At 38.3% G+C, this 27361-nt stretch overlaps 1 protein-coding gene across 2 annotated transcripts; it reads left to right on the top strand.

Annotated features, from left to right (window-relative positions):
• The first annotated feature begins 1699 nt into the window (after positions 1-1699).
• Positions 1700-27361, top strand: LOC306871067 (glutamate receptor ionotropic, NMDA 1). Of its 2 annotated transcripts, XM_079418753.1 has the most exons (20): positions 1729-2365; positions 4134-4268; positions 4761-4937; positions 6530-6592; positions 7307-7404; positions 10132-10253; positions 10983-11157; positions 11696-11840; positions 12344-12430; positions 12523-12658; positions 12745-12872; positions 13061-13225; positions 13854-13972; positions 14402-14514; positions 14649-14797; positions 15385-15542; positions 16592-16753; positions 16924-17033; positions 17405-17550; positions 25196-27361. In XM_079418753.1, the coding sequence occupies exons 1-20, from the start codon at positions 2117-2119 to the stop codon at positions 25259-25261; spliced, it is 2703 nt and encodes a 900-aa protein (XP_079274879.1). In that variant the 5' UTR covers positions 1729-2116; the 3' UTR covers positions 25262-27361. The 2 variants fall into 2 exon arrangements, with proteins under 2 accessions (XP_079274880.1, XP_079274879.1); XM_079418754.1 differs by lacking the exon at positions 6530-6592 and having other exon boundaries at positions 1700-2365.

Genomic DNA, 27361 nt, shown 5'->3' with positions numbered 1-27361 from the left:
TTGCTGTCTAATGATTCTTGTTATTTTAATGAGCCCACGGATCACATAACTTCATCGTGTGGTGAAACTAGTCTAAGGTAACAGATAATAAAAAAAGAGTAGGCTTGTCCTGAAAAGAGAGTGATGATTATTTGATCGGTGTGTTTCCTGCCCCGCTGTTATTTGCACCTGCACTCAAGTGATGTCATGTTTAAATCCCCCTCTGCATGTGTTTGTGGGTGTGTGACTAATATGCAAAGCGCAGTATGCATGCTATATGTGCGTGTGACGAAGCTGGCATTTTGGAGCATACAATCAATGACTCATTGTGATTGTGAACTAATTTAGTCTAAACTTTCAAAAAAAAAATGGCATATAGGATTTACAATTTGGAACAATTTTCACTCAGGAATTGCTATTAAATTTCACAATTAATTACAAAAAAAGCAGCAAGTAACATTGAATTAAATGTGAAATTTTGAAGTTGACATACTAAAATAGTATTTGCTTGTAAAACATGCTCCAATAACCTTTGTTTTACTTACGATAGTACTTTGAAAAATCATATTTTGCACTGAGTCATATCTCAGGCAGTGGTTGGGTTTGAGACAACATCAAGGCACTTGCCAGCAGCAAACTTGATAAATAATAACCTACAGGTACAAGGCTGGTACTTGCTGTATCCAAACAAGACCTTTATAATCAAAATTCCATCCATGTCTGACTAAAGTTGCAGTTTTTCTATCCCTGATAATGAGTGATGTCCGCCCAGGCACCAGTAATGATGTAATCTAAATGCAACATCAAAATGAGGCATTTCTTTTTCATCACACTAGAATACATGTTTGATTTCATTTTTCTTACAGACTTTTTTTTTTTAGAAGAAGCCTTCATATGTTCGATTGATCTTATAAAATGCAGTTTTCATAATTATAAGTTACTGTGTCTGGAAAAACAACACTTGCACCTCAAGCTGGAGATGCTTGTTTCCTTGGTAACGGGGGTCTAGTTGAATTTCTCCATTGCACTTGAACGCGCCCGTTCTGGAGCTATCTACGGGTGATAGATGTAGACAAGCTCCCATTTATTATTTTTTATGAGAAAAAAGCTTCCCTCTCTGTTTTAAATGAAGGGAAAACAAGTCTATCGACAGTTCGGCAAGTAAATGATGATCGTAATGAATGTAGCTATAAGAATGACACGGATTTATCAGATTGCCATAAACGGATTTTTCCAAAGACGCAAGCAGGGCTACATTAACTTGTAATGTGTCATATTAAAGGAAAAGAACGATATATACATTTAAATGTCACCAAAATATTAATGCGAAAGCATAAATGATTCGATTCTATAGTGAACCAGTTTTGTCTGTGTATTTTAAATCGCCTACTGGTTGCCTCCTTTTTTTTTTTTAGAAAATTCTGGACAAGTGATGAACAAAAATACATGATATGAAGAAACGATCATCTTTCAGTCTATGGTTGTTGTTTTTTTATATGCCAATTGCACAACAATTTACTCCAAACTAATAAATCTTACTGGTTTCGTGTGACTTACACATTAACGTTAGAAAATCCGTCCAATTAGTTCAATCACACGGTACTGTGATGACCTGAGATTTTCCACGCATTAACGCAAATGTTTTGAAGTCTATTCGACAGTGACAGCTCCACGATATCAGGCGTAATCTGCGAGTGCGCGCGCATCAGTGTGCGAGAACAGTTCTCAGCACCAAGGACAGCGTCTCTCACAGAGCATCAGGTCGCCCTTGACAAAACCACACCTACGATTCAATCACGCCAAGAACGGGAGAAGTGAACGCAGATGACTACAACATTACTGCAAAACTGATTTTTCCACCTTCTCCCGAGAGAGAGAGTGCATATGTGAGGCGACTATCAACAGGAGCGAGCATCATTCTCCACAAAGGCGTGTTGACATGGTTGTTGAATATGAACGGGTTTCATGAGCGGACTCAATGAGTGAAGCCCATTCCTCTGCGGAGTAGACTTGAGGCGATCGCATTCCAGTGCTGCTGGAGAGGACGCAGTGACAGCGGATCAGCCTAATCAACGGGCATCGACACGCATCCTCCACGGGGCACTCTTGACTTGACTCCTCTGCCATCCAGGGCAAAATGCGACTGGTTCTGTTCGCCTTCCTCATCTCGTGCTCCTGTGCGAGAGGCGGATGCGAACCCAAGACTGTGAATATCGGGGCTGTCCTGAGCCAGAAGAGATATGAACAAGTGTTCAAAGACGCTGTCACCCAAGCCAACAATATATACGGCAAAGATAAGTTCAAGATGAACGCTATTTCAGTCACCCATAAACCAAACGCCATCCAGATGGCACTCTCCGTGTGTGAGGATCTCATCTCTAAGCAGGTAACGCTCGCATACCAGTCTCTTCAACTCAAAGAATACTCAGAATACGCATTTTGAAAAAAACAAAAACGTTATAATAAAATCTTAATAGCCTAAATAAATTAAAATATTTTGAAGTGCATTGGTCACACAATGCTTTCAACGTTTATTTAAAAAAACAGCACTTTATAGAAACATTTATCTATCCATCTTAAAGACTATATTATATTTTATCTATCTATCTATCTATCTATCTATCTATCTATCTATCTATCTATCTATCTATCTATCTATCTATCTATCTATCTATCTATCTATCTATCTATCTATCTATCTATCTATCAGGTTACCGTTTAAGATGACTCTCTTGTTAATTTAAATTTTATAAATCTTTTTTTAAAAGTATAAGATATCAGTAGCCTATTTTAAATCTTATGTCAGATACTTAAATCAAGCTGTCATTTTAATTAATTCATTTTGATATTGTTATTTAATATATTTATATATTTTAAATCTTTTTATATATTTGTTTTGTTTGTATGAAGTGTTTCTGGTAAACACTAAGAAATACAAAATCTTTAAAAGTCAGAATCATAATGTATTCTTTCAAGAAAAGGTATTTTCAGCCAAATGTAGTTATTGCAACTTTGTATTCCGAAAAGGCAAACGCTGCTGCGAGTCTCGACTTTAGAGCACATTGCACAAAAGAAAACATTCAACAGGATCCGGAGTCCATTTTGACCTTACCGATGAGTGAGCATTGCTGTGATAGGAAGGCTGTAAGGCTGTGCTCAGAGTTTACATGCACCGAGCCTGAAATAATGCAAAGTACATACGATATGTGACAACCTGTGATTCATGTGGAGACATATAAATACAAATTCAAGCATAGCTAAGTAAAACGTCACTGACCCCTCCACGAGGCGCCATGGCATCACAGTTGGCCCACCGCCTCTATTTTGATGAAAAACGTAAAACGAGGGCAACATGGCGCCTGTCTCGTAGATAACAGCTGCTTTGTTCTGTGAGGAAAGCTCTAGCAAATTATTACATGGTGGTGGAGGCAGAGATTATGGACTTCAATGCTGTAACACGGATTACCATCCAAGTCACACCCGTCCAACATACACACGCACAGACCCAAGTACATGCTGTTCATGACAACCAACACCAAACTGCTAATGTTCCTGTCAGCTCCTCCAGCAAGGTTAAAGTATTGCTTAACGTTGTAGAAATGCATCAGTATATAGGTTACAAACTAAAACAGTTATGTGTTGTGTATAACTCTCTACATTGGGAAAATGTTGGTCATTTTAATGGAAAAACGCTACAAATACATTAAAAACCCTGACATTAACTGCAAGTTACTTTAACTTAAAATTTGCAACGCTGTCTATGAAATATCAAAATGTCCAAACGCCTAATTGACCAATCAGAATCTAATTTACTGAATGTTCATGGTGTTATTTTATTGTCATATTTGATAGTTTAGTGGTATTTGTTGGGCAACAGTTTCCATTTGAATAATGTGTTGTTCTGATTTACTGTTAGTATTATTAGTCTTCTAGTTAAAAGTGTTGTTATGGTTATCAGTATTTTTCTATTACAGATTTTAGTAGGTCAAGTAGGTTTGTATAGCTATTGTATCATCCATTCATTCATTTAGTATTTATATTGCTTAATTGATTGATTAGACGTCTTTTACAGTGTAGTTTAGAAGTGACAAAATCAAAACAAGTGACAAAACTTTGTCAGATTTCTCACCTCACTATGATCCTCATGTCCTCAGGTGTATGCAATCTTGGTGAGCCACCCACCCCAGTCCAATGATCATCTGACTCCCACTCCGGTGTCCTACACAGCTGGTTTTTACCGTATCCCTGTAGTGGGCCTCACCACCCGCATGTCCATCTACTCTGATAAGGTGAGTGTGGGAGACCACCAGCAGCTGGTATATGACTTGCGTTTCACTGCAGTTGTCATCTGTCCTTTTCTTCAGTCACCTTTTTTAATATGGTTTGCTTGGAGTTTTGAAGTGTGAAAACTTTTTTGCAGGACATAGTGTAGCAAAGCCCTGAAGATATATTTTTGCATGATGGTCCACCTCCAGGGTGGTTTTCTATTCCTCCTCCAGAGCAGAATAATGTGATAAATGTTTACTAATTTTTAGTTCTAGTGTGGTCATGTTTTAGACCTTTAATTAAAAGCTCTCATAAATACTGCATGTAGCATTATGATCGATTGACTCTTTTAGGTTCACTTATGCTCCTTTGCCTTATGGCATCTTGGCACGCTAAGAAGTGATGTTTGGATCTGTCTCTAAATTAATTACAGTTAAAGTGATTAAATCCTAATGAACTGAAATTGCTTCAGGCCTTTGAGATTCACTAGTTCTTTCCCCCAACCGTCCATCTAGAGCATCCACCTCTCCTTCCTGCGCACGGTGCCGCCATATTCCCACCAAGCCCAAGTGTGGTTTGACATGATGCGTGAGTTCCAGTGGAATCACATCATCCTGATTGTGAGTGATGACCACGAGGGCAGAGCGGCACAGAAAAGACTAGAAACACTGCTGGAGGAAAGGGAGACGAAGGTGAGATGTGTGGGCTGTCGACTCACATGGCCCAGTGTGTAAATGAGCACGTGTGTGTCAGCGTGTGTTCCTGTAATCAATATCTCAGAGGTCCTCTATATGTTAAATGTTTCCTTTTTTCTGTTGTGTAAACACATTTCTTTCCATTGGCTAACATTATTTATGCCAGAGGCATCAGCAGCGTCTTAAGTGGTTTATCTGCAAAACTTTGTACTTTTCTACTCATCTCACATTGCTTTTTACCATAGTCAGATTCTCCTATTTGTCTATCCACAACAGGAACAAAATGAGGGACTTAGCCTGGGGCTGTGCGAAAAATCAACGGCAAGGGGATTTGGTTGTTTTGCTTTTCTGTGATTCTATGAGAATTTCTTCCCAGCAACAGACTGTGACTGATTTATTGAGTGTTCTCTGTGTGCAGCTTTGTGCTGTTCAATATTTCACATTATGTAAGAAAGTATTTTACAATAAATTTGAAGGTAGTTATGCACCATGTGAGCATTAAACCTCATCAACTTTTGCATTTGTACACATACACATGCCTGTAATGAAAGGTTACATATGCAGTGTTTAAATCAGAACAATATCATGACTTGTAATTCAGTAAAAAGAGCCATTTCTTTTGGATCTGAATCCATTAGCATGGCACTGTATTTTAAGGACACCCGCAATGTCGTTGCAGTGTCATTTTCAGTAATGGCAGCCCCAAGGCCAGCTGATTTTATATGCACATTCTCAGACTGTTTTGGCAATCAGTAGAAGGGCTCATGAAAGTCTTTCACTCGTGTCAGTTATTACAGTAATACTTTGCCTGCACGTTGTCCACACGGTTGGATGGCTGTATATTAAAGCTGCAAATTAAAGCCATTATGATAGACAAGAAAAACAACAGTTTTTCTCAGTCCATTGTGAGTTTAGGGGGCAAACAAGCTTTTTTTTCATGCAGTCAGGCACAAAAAAATTCTTAAAACTACAAATATGTATTAAATGCATAAAAACATTAAAAAAAAAATCTAAAAAAATCTAAAAAAATCCATGTCCATCCATTTAATCAAGGAGAGTTTTACTCATTTTACTTAGTCTCTCCAAAAGCAACAAATGCTTGACAGACAAACATAAAAAATAGAGCGCTTTAAATATTTTATTTTGGGCCATATGTCTGGACAGACATATCTTGTGGCAGCAACTTACTGTGCTTCATGGACTGTAGCTGATGTTCTTTTACGGTAGATTGACAAAGAAATTTAAATTGATGGATGGCATTAGGTTGCGCTTGAATGTACTGCGCACTCAGGGCAAGTGCTTTAATTAAATGCAAGTGAAAAGGTTAAATTAAAATGAAATATTATGAAAAGAATTAAAGGAGGAGAAGTCATGGAAATAATCGTGTGCAGGTTCAGGCCATATGCAAGGATAGATAAGGTTGTCTGCTCCATGTAGTCTTTGTTGATGTTTTTGCAAGCCCCAGGATTAGAGTTTCCCAATTTGAAGCAGAAAAGTGGAGATTTGTTGGAATGCTTTACTGCGCACCATTTATAACTGTTTATAATATTCTGTGTCTGCATATTTTCTCTGTGCACATTATTCATCAGAGTAAAAACAGGAACTATGAAAACCTCGACCAACTGTCCTTTGACAACAAGCGAGGACCCAAGGTATATTTGCATGGTCAATGCACGCCGCCCAAAAGTTATCTGAAAGTAGCCACTAGAAAGCAGTCAAACAATCAACAAACCGATTCCAGAGATCCTTATCCTGCCAGCACGTCTATTTATTTGTTTGGATTCTTTTTATGATTTCAATCGAGAATGGGTTATTTTTTCTGTTAAAGCGTATACAAAAACTCGCTCCCCCACCTCTCACTTTTTTATTTTTGTGTAAAGGAATGCATGTATTGAAGCCAGCAAGATTGCAAGTCTATTCTTTTGACACAGTGCGTGGAGATCTGGTCGTGTGGGACAGGCACTATCCAGATGTTACTCCCACCTTTCTGCAGCATTTCTTCCTTTTTGTTGTTTTTGGTTGGGAAAGAAGCCACCACCATCACCACCTTCCTTCACCTGTTTTTTGCTTTCCGGTTGCATCAATCTTCTTCTCCCTCTTCCTCTTACATGCACGTTTTTCCTTGGAATCTTGATTCCCTTGAGTTTGCATGTGAAAATGCAGAACTTTTTTACCTGCTCCAAGCTTACTTAAGTTTTTTTCATTTAAGCAGATTATCTCAGAAACTTTTTTTACTTCATTTTTTTCAAACCCCCTCCCCCCTCCAAAAAAAAGAAAAAGGAGAAAAAGAAACGCAAGTGCTCAAAGAGCATGGTTCATGGTGGGGATGAGTCAACTACTTGACTAATGTTGTGTCCTAATCCCAGGCAGAGAAAGTGCTCCTGTTCAGCCAAGACACAAATCTGACGGCTCTGCTCCAGGAAGCCAAAGAGCTAGAGGCCCGAGTTATCATCCTGTCTGCAAGGTGAGTTCATCTCCACTGTTTAACCCATCACCACTAATCGCTGTTATTACTGAATAATACATTTGGCCAGCCAAGAGACTGACTTAGTGCAGGCAAAAATGGCGAAGCTTGGGTTGGAGAATTCTGAAAAGATATTTGTGCTACTGTTTAATTCAGGTGGAATTTTAAATTGAATTGGTCACATCTCACAGGAAATTGACACCGGTTTTGAATTAAAATGGATTGGAATGATAGGACTATGATTGGACTAATTTACTAATTTGCAAGCCAAGAAATTCAGGTAGTGCATTCTGGGAAATAAAGTGTTCTGTCCTGGGGCTGTTACAGAAACATTCTAACTTAGAATCCTGTCCTATCTGTTTAGTAACCATGGTAATTTCACTTGGGATATCAAACTTTTTCACATCAACTCAAAAATAAATATAGGGTTAGGGTTAGGGTTAATTTGTTAAATAAATTATAATATAATATGATATGATATGATATAAGCCAAGATGGACAACTCTAGTTTTGGCAAATGTAACTTTTCTAGTAAATTGTAGTTAAAAAAAAAAATACAATTGATTTTCTTATTTAAATATGCAGTGCCCTCCATAAGTATTGGAACAGTAAAGACAAAATTGCTCTGTTGGCTGTGGAGTCAAGACATTTGCAAATATGATTAAAAGATGAATATGAGATAAAACTACAGAATGTCACATTTTATTATTAGCCATTTCAACACATACATGATTTACCAAATAAAAAGAACAGCACTTTTAGAGTTCATCCTTTTAATTATTTATATCTGCCTTATGTTCAACTGTCCCAATACTTATGCTCACATCAATGAGTGGGTATTATTTAGTTACAGATCCCTTGCGCACAATCACAGCAGTGAGTCTGTGACCCATAGACATCACCAGACTCTTGGTCTCATCTTTGAAATAATTTTCCCAGCCTTTAATGCAGCCAATCCCAATTGTTGCTTGTTTTGGTGAGTTTCTGCCTGTACTCTCCTCTTCAGCTGGTGAAATTCATGTTCAATCGGATTTAAATCTGGAGATTGATTTGGGCAATCTAAGACTTTCCATTTCTTTGCCCTTATAAATTCCTTGACTGAACTGGCAGGGTGTTTTGGGTCATTGTCCTGATGCAATATGAAGCACTTCCTAATTAATCTGGTGGCATTTTCTTGAATATTGGTAGGCAAGATGGTTTTGTACCCTTCCAAATTCATTCTGCTACTGTCATCATACATTAAGTCATCAGTAAAGTTGAGAGGGCCTGTTCTAGAGACAGCCATACATGCCCATGCCATGACACCACCTCCACCATGCTATCATTTGCAGTTCCCTTTTTTCTCCACATTTTTGCTTTCCCATCACTTAGATAAAGGTTCATCTTTGTCTCATCGGTCCATAAACACAGTTCCAAAACTCTTCTAGCTCACCTTTATGCTTTTTTGCAAACTCTAATCTTGCCTTTCTATTTTTGGTGCTGGTCAGAGGTTTGCATCTTGCTGTGTAGCATCTGTAATTCTGTGTCAAAGTCTCCTGAGGACAGTAGATTGTCAGAGCATCACCCCAGCTTTCTGGAAGTTGTTGGTGTTTTTACAGACACGTCTTTTATGGTTCATTTTCACAGCTTTTATGATTTATCTGTCATCAACTACTGTTGTTTTCTCAGCCGATCAGGTCGTTGTTGGTTGCTGGTGTTGCTGGTTGTTTCCAGACTCTTGATTTCTCCATGCCCTTTGTTTTTGCTATAGCTTTAATTGACTTCCTCTTTTCTTTTAGCATCCAAATTGCTTCAAATCCCTCGTCTTCGTCCTGGTTTGTGTGAGCCATCATCGAATGCAAGATTCAGAATACAGAAGTAATGGATATAACTGATACGACACATTCCCTGCTTTTAATATCTGAAGAATGAATGCAACAGGACACAGCTGATCACTTAGAAAGACCTGTGAGGCAACTGCTCCAATACTTATGCTCACATCAGATAGGGGGATGAAACTATAAAAGTGCTGAACTTCTTAGCTGGTAAAACATCTATGTGTTGAATCACCCAATAATAAAATGTGACATTCTGTAGTTTTGTCTCATATTCATCTTTTAATCATATTTGTAAATGTCTTGACTCCACGGCCAACAGAGCAATTTTGTCTTTACTGTTCCAATACTTTTGGAGGGCAATGTACTTCCTTACATTTAGAATCCAAAATCATATTCGGTTCAAAGTTCAGTTTAGATGAAGGAATTTAATCAGAATTGAAAAGACATTCTCAGTGCACTGCATTTGAACCATTTCAGTGAGTTGATGCATTAAAATATTAAAAATGATTGCAAATAAAGCTAAAATGTCCAGTACAAACACTTCATAAGGTTTTTTTCTGATTAAATGAGCCAACATCTAATTTGTTAACAAGACATTAGCTCAAAATGTCAGACAGTTTCTCTGCCCTTCATGAGTCACTCACAATCAGGCCCACACAGAATGTGTAGACAGACTTGGGGGAAATCTGAGGCATTCTGCGTAGTGATTTAAACATGGCAAAATGTTTTTTACATTCTTGCTGGTGACTACAAATATATTTGACATAGAAATGCTAAGCAATGTGTAGTATAGCTGATTCTCTGATTTCTGCACTCACAGATTCCATGTGGACCTGCTCATAACATTAAATTTGGAGGTGTTTAGTCCAATTAATACAGTCTATTACTACCAATCTTTGTCCAATCACAGTGAAGACGAAGCCGCAGCCATTTACAAAGCAGCGCGCCAGCTCAATATGACAGGCTCTGGTTATGTGTGGCTGGTTGGAGAAAGGGAGATGTCTGGTAAAGCACTGAGTGAAGCCCCAGATGGTATGTACTTTTCATCCTCTCCATTTTCATCCGCTCTTTCTATCTCTCTCTCTGTCTCTCTCTCTCTCGTTCCCAGGCTTCTTAACAAACTGAACATGTTTGCCTTTTAAGCTTTTTGTACGATTACAATTTGCAATCCCCACCGACGAATCAGTGTCTGTGCTGTACTTGCGTGTTTAAACGTTTAAACATCTCCATGTTTAAAGGTTTTAAACACAGTGATTCTTTACTCATTGTACTGTGCTTTATGTCTAATGTTTAATTTGTTTCATTTTTGAGTGTTTGTCCTTTCTTTCAGTAGACTACAAATGATGCGATAGAGAGTTGTGGTAATCCATATTGGTTTGAATGTGCATACATTTTTAAGGTTTGGCTGTCATGAGTTTATTTATAAGTGGTGCTTTGCTACCTCTACATTGAGGTGTGGATACGATGGTAAGCGACAACCGCATTTCTTTGTTCCCGGCTTCTTTATATACACATCCGTGTCTCAACTTCACACCATTCTGCTCAGTGCTGACCCTGTCCTGACCCCCCATGACTTTCACAGTCCTTCTGTCTGTCTTGAGACTATTTGTCGCTCATATGCAAAATTATGCAATGCACGTTTGTTTCTCTCTCTGGCAATGTGTGCATTTCTTTATTACGAGTATGCCTTGACGTGTTCTTGAAGTGAGAGTCGTGTTGTGAGGCATTGGCCAACACCATGTAATGTTGTCAACTGGGCAGGCTTGCTCGGCCTTCAGCTTATCAATGGCAAGAACGAGTCTGCGCACATCTACGATGCCGTGGCTGTGGTGGCCCAGTCCATTCAGGAGCTCTTTGAGAAGGAGAATATTACAGAGCCTCCTCGAGGCTGTGTTGGCAATACAAACATCTGGAAGACTGGCCCACTCTTCAAACGGTGAGGCCAGGGATGAGCGCTGGCTAGCATTCGCTAGCTTTCCAACCAACCATCCATTTGCTGTCATGCATTATCATACATTACCACTGGTCTGGCACTGACAAGAGTGGAAGCATTCACACCACAAAAATTTAAACCGCTAGCTTTTGGCTTCTAAAACCACGCCTTGACTCCTCAAACAGTAATAATCGAGTGCAAGGACACAACAAGCCTGTTAAGTTGTTGCTTACATTGGCCTTGTGAAATCTGGTGGTACCAATTTGCATTTGAGACCCAATTTGAGACCCTTACAGGTGTCATTTCTGTTCTCCTATGTCTATGCCTGCACATTATACGTGCCATCTGACTCCACCCCACTCCACACGACACCCCCTAACTCTTCCCTAGTTATCGTCATGTCTTTTTCAAAGACATACCTGCATCTCCATCTCTGAATTTCTGGTGAACTTTCATTACTTCCAGTCATCGTCAATGTCTTCCTTTGAGTTTAAATGAGCATTTTGTGCCTTTTCTAAAAAAAAACCCTCTGGTGTACTAGAGTGCTGATGTCATCCAAGTATCCAGATGGCCTGACAGGCCGCGTGGAGTTTAATGACGACGGAGACAGGAGGTTCGCCCACTACAGCATTCTGAACTACCAGAAAACCCGGCTGGTGCAAGTGGGCGTCTACAATGGCTCGCAAGTATGAAATCGGCTCAGTCTTTTTAATAAGCTGTCCTTCTGCTCAGTGCAAACATTTGCTATTTTAACAGTTTAGATAGTAGCACACTGTAATTTTATTGTAACACTTTACAGTAAGTGTACAGTATTGCGTTTCATGAACCATCCATTTTTATTTACAAACATTTTGTTGAGGAAAATGTTCATTTGTAAATATACTATAGTTCATCATTAATTTGAAGTATATAGTAGCTGTTAATTTAGCTATTCAAATTGTTAAGGTATATGTATGAATTAACGTTTAACTAAGATTAATGTTTTAAAAGTGATTGACTTATCCTAAAAATGTTGAATAATGCAAAAACAACATTTACATATATTATTTCAGCTGATGCTTACAAATGAGCAAAAAGGAGCCTACATATACAGGGAAAAACATTAGTTGTCCGTATTTTCTTTCAACTTCAACTATAGGCATTAAAAATATAATTTGATGGTTATTGACAGGAAAATATTATGTTTCAGGTTGTAATGAACACTCAGAGGAAGATTATTTGGCCAGGAGGAGAGACTGAAAAGCCAAAAGGGTATCAGATGTCAACAAGATTAAAGGTACTTTATTGCAGGGCTTTTTATGTATACATTTGTGAAATAAATAAATTGAAAACCATGCACTGACATTCAGTTCTCTTGTTATCTGGTAGATTGTCACCATTCATCAAGAGCCCTTTGTCTATGTGAAACCAACGCAACGAGATGGAACATGTAAGGAAGAGCACACTGTAAATGGAGTCCTGATCAAAAAAGTGATCTGCACTGGCCCCAATGAGACCATTCCAGGTAGGCATTATGTATTATATTATATAAAGTTTGTTGAACTAAAGTTGTGCTTTGTCCAGATCTGACAGTCTTGTGTAACTCTATAGGTCGTCCCATAGTGCCTCAGTGCTGCTATGGGTTCTGCATTGACCTTTTGATCAAACTTGCAATGACAATGAACTTCACCTATGAAGTGCATCTAGTGGCTGATGGCAAATTTGGCACTCAGGAGCGTGTGAGTAATACGATAACTTTATTGATTCTACACCAGTCTGAAGCTGTGCATATCTTTTCCAAGGTCATGCAACTAAGCTTGTCTGCACATTTCCAAGTCTTTCTTCGCAGATACTGTTAAGAATCTGCTGAAAAATACATAAAGTAAAGTGCATGACAAATTGCTTAATGTTATCTCCATGATACCAGGTAAATAACAGCAACAAGAAGGAGTGGAATGGCATGATGGGAGAGCTCCTGAGTGGCTTGGCAGACATGATCGTGGCTCCACTTACAATCAACAATGAACGAGCCCAGTATATAGAATTCTCAAAACCATTCAAGTACCAGGGGCTCACAATACTTGTCAAAAAGGTGAGCCTCAGATGACCTACAAATCAACATTTGGCTTTAGAGGGGCAGTTCATTCAAAAATCAACATTTGAAATATAGATATTTTTAATCCATACAATGAAAATCAATGGCATCCAGTGTTGTTCTAGACCCCACTGACTTTCAATGTATGAGAATATCTTGTTTTCTGTTCCATATAAGAAAAAGTCATACAGGTTTGCAATAATATGAAGTTGAATAAATGATAAGAGAGTTTTCTTTTTTGGATGAACTCTCCCTTGGAAACTGCAGTATTCCATGAGGCCAGTGAGGAAAAAAATGGAAGATCTTGCGTCAGTTTCATTTCAGTTTTAAATTCAAGTTTCAAATAAAGTATCTGAAATGTAATTATTTTTTGGAAAAATCCTCTGAGAGCATGATTTTCTGGGACAGAAATAGTATTACAGTTTCTTGATTTAATTCAATTCCCTGAAGTGGACTTATCTCTGTACTTAGAAAACACTGATAAAGCAATTAACTCTGGAGTACAGTGAAATCTATTAATACACCTCTGACCAGTGTAGATAGACTCCATTTGATGCTCCATATGGTGATGCATGTGGCAATGTGGGTGGTGTTTGTTGGGTTGGATAAAGCTGTTTTTTTGCAGGAAATACCACGCAGTACACTGGACTCGTTCATGCAGCCTTTTCAGAGCACTCTGTGGTTACTGGTGGGTCTATCGGTCCATGTTGTGGCGGTGATGCTCTACCTATTAGACCGTTTCAGGTAAAGGAAAATATTTGTTGCATGCATAACATCTTAATGGGGTAGTTTATCCAGAAATGTAAATTCTGTCATCATTTACTCAACCTCTAAAACTGTATGATGTTTTGTTCTTTGGAACACCAAAAAAAGATATTTTGTCCATACAATAAAAATATACAATAAAGAGGCAACTTTCTTCAAAATACCTTCTGTGTTCTGAAGAAGAAAGAAAATCACGAAGGTGACAGGACTTTCATTTTTGAGTGAACTAGCCCTGTAAAACGCACCCTTGGATAGATGTAGTAATGATTGAACACACTGATGTAAGAATGTAGCTTGGTATTAAGAAAGTTTGCAGAAGATCTCAAAGTTTGGCTGAAGGTCAACAGAATTTTTTGGGATGCAGTTTAAAAGCTTCTGTCTCTGACTGATATGCACTTTGCTGTGCAGCCCGTTTGGAAGGTTTAAAGTAAATAGTGAAGAGGAAGAAGAAGATGCCCTCACCTTATCCTCTGCTATGTGGTTCTCCTGGGGTGTACTTCTGAACTCCGGCATTGGAGAAGGTAGGCATCAGCAATAAGATTATTATTCGGTCTGTTGGTGCTTCGAGGTGGAAATATTGCTGAATCGGTGTTTGATTGATTTTGCAGTAAGCATAATTTCTTTATCGCTCTCACCTCTCCGCTTACATTCACAGGTGCCCCTCGGAGCTTTTCAGCAAGGATTTTAGGTATGGTGTGGGCTGGTTTTGCTATGATAATAGTTGCATCTTATACTGCCAATTTGGCAGCCTTCCTAGTGCTGGATCGGCCTGAGGAGCGCATTACCGGCATCAACGACCCTAGGGTGAGCACTAAATATGAAGCAGCTTTGCATGTTATACAACAGAATATCAAATAAGACTCTAAATTACCATGCACCGAGATTTCACACGCTATAAAAATACCACATATAATTAAGCATGGTGAGGACACATAATTACGGGTCATTCGTTCGCAAAGGTTATTTTTATTTGCCTTGTTTCATCATAACAATCATGTCAATTCTGTCATGTGGGCTGAACATTTACAAAGGACTCGATATAAACATTTAAGAATTATATTTATTATATTTTCTACTATAAAATGAGATATTATTGATAAATTTACAATTGTGTCATTTATTATATTGTGTTACAGTTGTAGGTGCACAGAAACGGAGACTTTAGTGAACATTTTTAGGTCACACTTACCTTGGTTTACCTCTATTCCCACAGACATTTTCCTCTCAGAAATATTTCATGTAATTGCAGAGACAAAGTCCGTGTTTTTGATTTGCAGACACCAAACACCAGTTTACTTTAATTATTCATCATGTTTTGAATACATTTATCTTGCGTAGCACCCATTTATCACAGTTGACCCAGACCGTTCCACTGTTACCTTGTATTCCAGCTGCGAAACCCATCAGACAAGTTCATCTACGCCACAGTGAAGCAGAGCTCTGTGGACATTTACTTCCGGCGCCAAGTTGAGCTAAGCACCATGTACCGCCACATGGAAAAGCACAACTACGAGAGCGCTGCTGAAGCCATCCAGGCCGTGCGAGACAAGTCAGTCAACAATCAAGAGTTTCCACCAATAATACTGTTTTTGTTATGTCAGTACAGGTATATTGGAAGCTGTTGTTTTAAATCTTTAAAAGCACAAGATTCAAACAGGGGCTGGGCATAGATATGGATGCCAGGAATTGGGCGGCAGAAAGCTAAATTACCAGTCAGTGTAAAGGCTGACACATCCTCCTCTCCCCTCAGAGAGTGTGTGGAGAGCAGAGAAAGGCTAAACCCCTGTTAGAGTGATTCAGTACAGCATTGATGCTGAATACAAAGCAGGGTAGGGAGTTGTATTTTAAAGAAGGACCTTCACTACAAGGCTAAGACGGGAACAGATGGCAGACTGCCAGTGTGTTTAATACATTTTCCCTACTGATTTTTAACATCTGGAGTTCTATAATCTCCAGGAATTAGTTCCACTTATCTCCATTTAGAAGATGCCAGTTCTCAGGCATTAGTATAAAAAGTAGTAGAGGTGAAGGTTTTTTTTTTTTTTATTCCAGATGTATGAGATAACTGGGATTTAATTTTATCTAATTTAATCCTCAGTTTGGGATTTTTAAAAATGTTTAACAAAGAAATATTGTGACATGAAATGAAGAATAAATACTTAAGATTCTGAATTATTTCTAGGTCACTAATGAAATAAATTTGTGTCATTTATCATGTGACTCTTTGTACAGACAGATCTTCTTGCTTCCACTTGAAGCACAAGATGTTCTTTGGATCATTCTCAAATCATGCTGCATCAAATGAATCATCAGGTTTCACATAAACTTGTGGAGTTAATGCAGCTTGTTTGCTGCTGTCATTAAAGCAAAAGGAGGACAAAATACTAAAATACTAAGACATTTTGAAATTTATGTTTAATTGATTAATTATAAGTAGCAGTAAAGTACTTTACATTGTTACAAAGAAAAATCCTTTTGAACTTTCATCCAAAAACATTAGCCTTGATAAGCATTATAGACATATTTAAAAATCTATGAATGGTATTGCAAATAGGGAAAGAAAAAGTTTTTTATGTATACTTTTTTTTTAACCCATAGCAAACTCCACGCATTTATATGGGATTCAGCAGTGTTGGAGTTTGAGGCCTCGCAGAAATGTGACCTGGTCACCACAGGCGAGCTGTTCTTCCGCTCTGGATTCGGTATCGGGATGCGTAAAGATAGCCCCTGGAAGCAAAATGTCTCACTGGCCATCCTCAGGTAATCTCAGTCAAGACTAATCATCCACAGTGTGCAGCTATACTTTTGTTTTTCTCTTTTTTTTCTGTTCCTTTCAGCTAATCTCTAGGCTTACCGCAATCTGTCAACTGTTTCTATTTCTGGAATAACGGATTGTTTGACTGATGTGTTGGGTCTCTGAACTAATATAGTTCCCATGAGAACGGCTTCATGGAGGACTTGGATAAAACCTGGGTCCGTTATCAGGAATGTGACTCCAGAAGCAATGCACCAGCCACGCTCACTTTCGAGAATATGGCAGGTATGATCCACCTCTCACAGGATCCCTTTTGCTTTATGAAGGGCTGTTGACACTGACACTGATCAAATCCCTCAAGGTCGTTGAGTCTCTGTGCTGTTGGTTGCTAGATGGGGTTTCTGCTTGACTGTAGCATTCAGCTGTATCAGGCAGCAGATCAGTAGTTGCCACATCATGTCTCATTTGCATTAAATTAAAACCAACTATCACCAATTGCCATATCACAAATTGTCAATGAAGCTCATGTTGCCAGAAATTGAGGATGAATCTCTTTCAAAGTGAATAGGCCTTATTAATAGTCTCTGTCTGTTGCCCACTTTATCACATTGAAGACTGTCTGGAAATGATGAAAATGTATTTTTTTCATCACACAGGCGTGTTTATGTTGGTGGCTGGTGGCATCGTCGCCGGGATCTTCCTCATCTTCATTGAGATTGCGTACAAACGACACAAGGATGCGCGCAGGAAGCAAATGCAGCTGGCTTTTGCAGCAGTTAATGTCTGGAGGAAGAACTTACAGGTACAGCTGTCTCCCATCCCCTCCAAACTCTTACTGGAAATCATTAGAGCCAAAAAACAGACCAGTGGTTTCTGTCACAGAACAAAGAAGTCTCATAGATTTCTTCTAGTTGCATGTCTGTCTTGCGTTCATGATGAGACTTAAAGGTCATGATGAGGCACAAATTAACACATCATAAAACAGCAAACTCAAAAAGAACAGCCATATAAGGCAGTCAAACTGAACAGCAAATGGTGCAGTGAACAAAGGCGTTTGTCAATATATTACTACATGCTGAACACTTTTAATGAATCTATATTGTACAAGGGATAAGGGGTAAAAAGATTACAATGAGCTTTTTTTTTTTTTACTTTCTGATGCCAAGGACCCCCAAATATGATGATGCCTATAAAGTCAAATGTGAATCTAACTATGAAAAGATGAAGAGATTTTTACAGTTTAGAAAAATGTTTCTACACTACTGCTTAGAAGTCGCTTACCAAGGCAGGATTTAATATTTCTTTATATATTTAAACAATTATATTATATTGCAATTAAAACAATATTCCATAATACAAAATAATATGAAACATTACAATTTAAAATAACTGTTTTCTATTTTAAAATGTAATTTATTCATATGATGGCAAAACTGAATTTTCAGCAGCCATTACTCCAGTCTTCAGTGTCACACGATCTCTTGGAAATCATTCAGTCAATCAATCAATCAATCAATCAATCAATCAATCAATCAATCAATCAATCAATCAATCAATCAATCAATCAATCAAAGCGTTCCATTAAATACTGAGTGCTGATAATATCTGAAGAGTTTATTTGCAAAAACAGATAACTCCATTTTTTTATTTTCAAAAATCATGTTTTTTATTATGTTTTCATGCTTTTATTGTTTTAATGTGTTAGTTAGCTGTATTTATTAGTTATTTTTTTACCTAATCAAAATAACAACTGCAGTTTGATTGAGATTAATTGGAATGCACAATGAAAAAACATGCTTTTTGAAAATGGTTTAAAGCTGAGTTATTTGTTTTCTTTTAGCACTCTTTCAGAATGCATCTTTGCTGAATAAAAGTATTAATGTTTTTTAAAAAAATCTTACTATCCCAAAATTTTGAACAGTAATATAAATAATATTAAATAGTAAGAAATATTAAGTGTGATATTAAGAATACATGTTGTTTGCAAAATAAATCTGTTTTCCAGATAATATTTTCGTAATTGGCTTTGGCTGTAGTACAAGGAGAAAATAAAAGCCAACAATTTATTTTAGGAAACAACATGTTGTCTTAAAAATATCATGCATAGTGCATGCATTTTCTCACATAGTATAAATGGGTCTTTAGTATCAAAAACGTTAAATTCCTGCTTAATATCATACTTTTAAAGCACTAAGGGCCAGTTTTACTAGACAGGGCAAATTAGCACGAGAGCGCAATTCCAAAATTGCGCCGATGGGAGGGGAAATTTCGGCGGGTGATTTACTAACAATGCACAAATGAAAGAACACAGACGCCAAAATTCCATTTACATATCGACCAACGCAATATATCAAGCGCAGCGCAAATTAGCCTAGTCACAAATAAAGAATAAAGAAGCCACTGTGCATTGAAAGAACCGGAGGCCAAAAAATTAAGGTTTGCTAGAAGTTTTGATAGACCTGGTGTTGCGTGACTCCTAGTTGAGGGTTCCAAGTCGTCTTTTATTTCCTGAAGCAATTTAAAAATAACATGGCTTGACAAAATGTCATGTTCATATAATGTGTTCTACTGGCATTCCAAATAAATTAATACATGTGGAAAAAATCCTCTCCCTTCTACCACGTGCTCTCTGCAATAATAGCAACAATAATTGCAGCCATTTCAAGTGCAAAATAGTTTGACATGGTTTTTTTGGGGCGTTAAATTATGCTACAAATGCCAGTAATTTGATTAGTGCATGTAATGTTAGTAAATCTCGTTGCATGATTCATTTGAATACTCTCCTCTCATAAATTTGGTCTGAAAGAGAAACTCCTACAAATGCATAGTCAATAAGGTCAGTCGCAAAAATAATTGTGTCCACGCCTTTTCAGCGCTAATTCGCTTTTCACTGCGCGTCTTTAGTAAAACCTGACAGTAAAATTTTATCTCCAAAAGACGGTTTGCGCTGGCACAAGCTATTAGTAAAACTGGAAAAACTATAATTCACAGTTATGTTCTGTTGATAATACAGTATAGTGAACATCTGCTAAATGAACATAACCTCACAGTTGTACAAAAATGCCTTGAGGTAAAAAAGATAACTGGTCTATACATTAATTTGGACATTTAGCCATGCAACAGCAGACAAGTGTCCAAAATAATTCCTTCATAATAATAATAATGAGTGTTTTGCTGCAGATCCATGCAAAGACACATCTCTTACCATTCAATCAAACTGTGCAGCATGATAAAGCAGCTCCTGCAGCCTCACTACTGCCAGTGGCATTGCTTTTATTGAGCAGCTTGACAAATACACATAAACACATTAAAGGAGTCTGTGATGCTGCTGTGGAGTCAGGTAGAATCATGCTGAGCAGGCCGGCTGAATGGCCCTGCTGGGCTCTAGCAGGGATCAAAGCGTCCTCACGCCCAATACAGATCAGTGTCTGTCCGCTGCTGGCCTCCAGCTGTATCCATACACAATGGGTCACAGGCCAACACGATGCCCAGATGTTGGCGGAAAGTAACAAGGTCAGCCCGTTTGAGACTTGAAACCTGGCTGGCTTGCACAACACATGACCACAGCTCTGAACTGCTGTGAAAGTTAGTGCATTGTTGAAGAGAGATTACCTTTCCTAATGGGATGCAAGTCCTTGAGCGTTGCCTTGTTACTTTAGACCTATTATTAGCAGGCACATATTTCACCACAAGGCAAACCCGAATAAATCTAACTAATGGAACATGTGTCAGTGCAATATCAAAGCCGACAGCTATCTGATTGACTTCACACATCAGAGATTCATGTTATAGAGAGTTAAGTGTTTTAACCTTCGGGCTTTACTGCCTACTTGAGTCACAAGACAGTGTTGCATGGATAATACACCCACATGTGCCACCCACTTCAAGTCAGAGGTCCAGCATTGTTGAAGGCTCATAATTTGAGATGAACAAAAAAACCACGGACGAGGTCTTTTTGATGGATTTTCCTCCCACTGTTTTATCGAGTAAAAGAAAAATAATGCTTATATAATTTAATTGCAAATGAGCCTCCACGTAATCCCCATCAGAGTGGGCAAACATGGATGTGTAACTGCCGCTAATGGCCACCGAGTGCGCCGATGAATTATTCCTCCCTGAAAGCTCAAATCAATTATTCCTCACAAAACCCGGCACGCTTACTACAGGTGCACGTGCAACGTATGCAAAAGCTGTACACACAACTGCTTCCCGAATGCATGAACAGACAGATCTGCCCTGGGTGCATTTGCATTTCAAACCAGAGCGAGCCAGGAGCAGATCAGGAGCCCATGTGATGTGGGCTAGCTGCCCACTCCAGAGGCACTGCCTCATCACAGGGCTTTGAAATGCAATGGATGAAAGCACTGACGGTTAAAGGAGCTCGTACGGTCACCCTTTCTACAGAAACCAGAATGCATTATGTGAAAACAGATGAAAATCTTATTGTGGGCATTTTTTGTGTCTTGTTTCTTTTACAATGTTGTTTGAAAGAACCAGACAGTGACTAATGATTCACAAATGCTGAAAGAATTAAAAAATGTGTTAAAAAGAAAAACAGTTTAATGCACTTTACTTTACAGAAGCATTTTGGTTGGCTTTGGATTAAAGTCCATTTTTGGAGAACAATTCTTAAAGAAGCCCTTAAATCATTTTTGCATAATTGTCTATTTTTATTTTTAGAAAAAAAAAACTAAAATGTAGAATTTTTGCTTTTGATTATTTTTATTCAGAAATATTTGTCCACAAAATCCAAGTAATGTGATCCAACCAACATGCAGAATAAATCAGGAACTGCGTTTCATGATCAATAAGTCTGTTAAATATCAGATGATTTGACCTTTTCATGACAGAGCAAGTTCAGGTTGTAAAATATCATGTGGTGTTACTCTCCAAAAAAACCGATATCTAACCTATTTTTGGTTCTGTACTTGATGGCTACACAACATGACATTTTCGAGTCATCAAATTGAAACTTTTCTTAAATATGGTATAAAAGTTTTTCAAACCTTTAAAAAAAGCATTTTTAAGAAAAAAAAAAAGAAAACTCTTATTCGTCTTTCTTATAACCTCTTTGTGGTAAAATGATTCATACATTGCTGTAAAGTAAAGTGCAGTTGCAGATGGTCATATTTTGAGTCGCTCACAGTAGGGGATCAGAAACATGGTTCAAATGTGCTTGTCAATGAGGGAGTGACGGTGCCAGCCAAGGTCAACTGTCATGTCATTCATTTTGCATTCCCTTTTTGGTTCCATGTATTGCATGTTTTCTGGTTGAATTCACCAACCCCCTTCCTGACTCTCTCGTCTCCTCTTATGAGCCCGTGCATCTCTTCCTCCTTCCTTCATATGCCCATTATACCCTCACCGGGGTATAATGCCAAGGAACTGTGTTAAGTTTCGACTGCTTATTGATGAGTTGTTCATTTTCCCTGAAAACACTAGAACATCTTCTCCCTCTCAAAACGGAGCCTGTTTTTTCCATCCGATTATACGTTCATTTTGCTTTTTTTCCTTTGCTAATGCTTTGGCTTTCCATTTATGGAGTTGCAGAACTGTGGATGAGTGTGGTCTGATCACACGATCCACGACAGTCCTCCTCCTCCCCTCTCTAGAGTGTCAGGATTGTAAAAGAGTCGAAGTAAGACTTTATGTACATATTCTCACCCAGTCTATATGCCAGTGTCCTCTTTCCTTGTAGAGCGCTGTGGGTGCGTGAAAGCACTGTTCTGACTCACAACCAAGATGGAAAGTGGACAGGAGACGCCATGTTAATTGTGATAAGCTCTAAAATTAGCAGGGTAGTACCATTCAGTAGCTTTAGTAGTCAAGGTGGGTGGTGATGGTTGGAAACCAAACGCGCTCTTCCAGAGAGCACGAATAATTGTTCTACATATACTGTATATTTATTTTAGGATAGGAAAAGTGGTAGAGCAGAGCCCGACCCCAAAAAGAAAGCCTCTTTTAGGTCCATCAGTACCAACCTGGCCTCCAACATCAAGAGACGTAGGTCGTCCAAAGACACGGTAAGAAGATTAAGAAAATGACGCCCTACCTGTACTTCTATCTTCTCGCTCTCTTCCTCCTCCTCCTCCTCCTCCTCGGCCTGCCCTGTTTCTTTCACTCTCTTCCTTTCTCCTGTCATCTCATCTCTCCTCTCCAAAACAAACGTCTCATCTCAGACTCTCTTCACCCTCACACATGGAGTTAGTCATGGCCACATGTCTGTCAGTCAGCCATCTATACCCCATCCAGACATCTGTTTGGAAAGCCCAATCAGCGATCTAGCTGCCAGGGAAAGTGTGGAGAGGGAACCAAGGAGCAGATTTTTGGGGGGCTTGTGGGTTTGACCCCTTGCAGGAGGTGGCGAAGTAGCTTCTCCTTCTTAGCGCCTATGCTGGTCTTTCTCCCGTGCCTAACCTGGATGTGACTTTACTTTATGCTCTTTTCTTTTTCCCTTTCTTTATGTGTACTCCTGTGTCTCTCCTCTCACTGCTTGGTCCTGTAATGGTTATTTCCATGTACCTCATTCTTCTTTTATTGTCCCATTTTATGTGGTTGCTGTCACAAAGTCACTCTGTACACCTCCCGCGATGCACGGTATCGCCGTTAACAGCCAAAGATGAGCAACGCTAAAATAACCTGGGCTGTTCCCCCGGCAGGCCTGCACTACCAAGATCCCTTTATTTTTAACCATCCAATGTTTTCTTTGCAGTTCTATGAATATATATATAAAAAAAAAAAACACTTTTCATTTTCAGGAAACGCTGCTCAGATGGGTTTTGGGTTTACATTTACAGTGTATTGAACTCTCAGAGTTAGATTCCCAAATGAGTTTGTTCACACAAACGCCTTCGCACTGTTTCTTCGGTCCCACAGGTTTAATAAGACGTAGCTCTCAAACCAAACAGCTACTCCGAGGATTCAAAACAAACAAATGTGCAAGGACAAACAGACTATTTCATTGCATTACTTTAATTGGTTCAAACTGAATTTTAATTGAATTGCACGCTAGGCATTTTCTGAGTTTGGCAATGATTGATCTGGGACTTTGTTGCATGCATCCTCAACTTGAGAAATTATTCTGATTGGCAGCTCGTTTGGATGATGGTTTACAAAAAATATCCAAATCCATGTAGCTCACAATTCAGTTGGTTTCTCCTTCAGTATGATGGTTTGAATCATTTACAGAGGTGAGGGTGCAAAATGTGCTTTTTAACCTCATATGATTTCAAAATACATTTTCCAAAGATGAAGGCAGAATAGGAGCAGATTAAAGACACAAAGACTACTAGCTATACAGTGCCAAAAAGTCTTTTTGAACTGATGTTTACCCATCACAGTCCTAATCATCCTTTTCTTTTCTATCAGTGTTTTTTATAAATGGATTTGAATGGTGTTTTGAATGTCGGTGTCCACACCACATGCCACACTGCCTCTCTCTTCCTCTACCAGCATGATCCTTCTGGTTGTTGTAGATTAGAGCTGTAAAGCTGTTCTCCTGTTTGTAGGCAGGGGGCGCTGTGGTTATGATTCAGAATTGACTTGGAACACCATAAACAATATTGTTATGACTGAGGGTATCACAACACCCACTAAAGCCACTTCTTTTAATATATATCCAAAACTATATCCCATAAACGTGATTTTAAATAAATCATTTTCAACGTTGTAGCGAATAAAAGGGACAGTTCACCCAAAAAATTTAAATCTTATCATTTACTCAGTAACCTTTACTCATAACCTGTATGGGACCACTGGGACATTCTTTAAAATATCTTTGTTCGTGTTCCACAGAACAAGTAAAATTATCCAGGGTTGGAATGACATATAGATGAGTGTAATATTTTCCTAAGTGGAGAGTATCACAATAAATCAACCTTTCAGTATAATAATACTATAGAATCAGATAAATTGAGAGCTATTGAGGGTGAAACCTGTGACGAACTGGAATGAACTGCACCTTGTGCTGCATATCACGTCCGGCTGTCATATTTCATTAGGACAGTTACTATGGAGACAATACTTCTAGGTCAGGTAAATTATTAGCCGTGGGCCAGGAGACAGAGCGCTCTCGTTTGTGCCATTTCAGGCTTCTTGTGCAGACATTTTCACATGTGATATACGGTTCCCGTTTAAGGAAGCATATTCATTTAAGACTGTAAGCGTGAGCAATGATCCTTTAAGGAAGCAATTGTGCAGTAATGAATCTGTGACCTTGTTCACTCTATTTATCTTACAACGCAATCCAAGGAGGCCTGTCTGTTTTTAAATCGCAGACAAAATTATTCCAGATGAAAGATAAACATGGCTTGCAGTGGGTGGAGAGATCACCTCCGTCCGTAACAACGTGAACTAAATACCAGTCACGGGAGGTACAGTGCATATTTAGGATTATGCAAATATATGTGCTCTTACTTTCCCTTTTTCTCTTTCCTCCTCATTTATAGCCATATCCTACGGACATTACCGGCCAGCTCAACCTGTCAGACCCCTCTGTGAGCACAGTGGTGTGAAAGTGGAGAGAGAAAGAGAATTTGACAGGCAGAAAGAAAGAGAGAGACTGGAAAAGCGGTGGGCTCTGAAACAGACCGCTTAAGACAACACCTTCAGCACCATCATTTGAGCAAAATCCACCCCGTCGCAGCATATGCACACTGAATATGAAACTTTTATGGACACACTGTGCAAACTGTGCACACTGGAGCAAATTCACACTGACACACAGTTCACACCAGACCAACAGATTCACTCACTCACACACACAAAGTGCTTCACTTTTTACAATTTTTTTGCATATATCTAAAGAGTTTTTTGTGAAATATGTAAATATATATTCAAATTTCTGTTTCTCCACATTAGGTCATCAATCAGTCTTAACAAAAAAAAATAATAATAATAATAATAATACCGAATAGTTTTTCACTTTTATGATTCAGGCATAATTATATTTCATACACTACATCTTTCTACCTCCACCTAAGATATATGTAGCTTATCTCAACACTGGTAGTGTTTTGATGTTTTTCCATTTGAAAAGAGCAAAGACAGAACTTAACTTTGACTTCTTTCTATATTTAGATTTGAAAAAGTAGGTTAGGGTAGAAGTTGTGTTGCTATAAATACTTCTGTAGGTGAAAGTTTGGCACATTTTGATCATCGTTGCACTTTGCTGTACACTTTGTTTCTTAATATGCGATTCTCTCCCTCCACTGCCGATTTCAGAACACTCTCCTGAAGTTGTCCAGGTTGCTTTGGACACATACTGTGGATCTTTTATTTGTTTATGTTTTTAATCTTTTGTACAAAAATATAGATTTGTTTTGGGATGAGAATTATCTGAATATCAGCATATTATACGGGGTCTATCCAGCCAGGGGCTAAATGTAGCAGATCCGACCTTCAAACAAAGACAAAACTTCAAACGAACGAAAGGAACCCGCTTATGATAAAGAGTGGCGTAGATGTAATGAAGCAGATATTATTACAGGATCTTTTGAGCTTAATGTCGAACCTTGCTTGAAATTCCCTGTAATAATTTCTGTATCATTGTGTGAGTTGGTAGCTAGCATCTTTTAGCTACCACAATAGGGACCTTTCCTCACATTATATATATATATTTCATCATGTCATTATAAAATAGGAGCAGTTATATTTTGTCTGTGTGAAATAATAACACTAGATGCTATTTCCATCGTTTGTTGTCAAGCTTTTGCTCTGTGGACTAGTTAAATGGTTACTGGCAAAAGTGGTAATTTATAATATGAGTCAGCCGTCTTTTTCTGTGAGCTTTTAAAAGTATGCTGACCAATAATAGGCATATTAGATCACTGTATAGATCGTTTGTCTCAAACAATCAATCTGAGGGCTTTGCTAACTATTGTGAGAAGTTTAGAATGTGAACTATGCGTACTGTAACAGTAAGTTATGACACTGTTTTATAAGATCAACACATTAATATGAGAAAAAGATATGTTTTAGATTAAATTTGAGAGTTTTTATAGAAAAAAACACATTAGATTCATGGTTCAGGGTTTGGTGGTTTTTGCTTGAAAATATTATGCTGGGTTGGGTTCAGCAAGTGTCTGAAGTCCAGTTTTACTGTGAACATGACTGTGAACTGCTTTGTGAAATTCGTTGAAGCGTGTAACACGTTAAGCAGATACACAAATTCTCTATAGCTTCATAATCAATCCTATATAGAAAAATATATGCTGCCATATGCACTGCTGTGTCCATGAAGCTAATATTTGATCGTATAATTGGAATCTGTGTGGCGGAAACCAACCATAGTGGCAGGGAATAAATTAAAGTGTGCAGCCTGAAGTACTTGTCAGGATCAAGAGGAAGCACATCTTTGACAAACAAAGCAATGTAACCCATTCACTGCTGTATGCAAACATGCATTATTTCTGAAGCTTTAAAATATTGCAAGGCCATTTAAATCTGCTTTCACCATATTTATCGACTACCAAATGTGCTTTTGATGACTATTCCAATACTGTTTGTGTAAAAAAACAACAACTCTGAATTGAATTCAAACAAAGATATATGTTAAAAATGTATAACTGCTATACTCCAGTGTGCCAATAAAATATATATCAAATGAAAAACTT

Source organism: Barbus barbus (assembly GCF_936440315.1).
Source record: "Barbus barbus genome assembly, chromosome: 6".
NCBI classification, from domain to species: domain Eukaryota; kingdom Metazoa; phylum Chordata; class Actinopteri; order Cypriniformes; family Cyprinidae; genus Barbus; species Barbus barbus.
The sequence above is the reverse complement of the archived record's forward strand: the minus strand, read 5'-3'. Positions and strand labels throughout refer to the sequence as shown.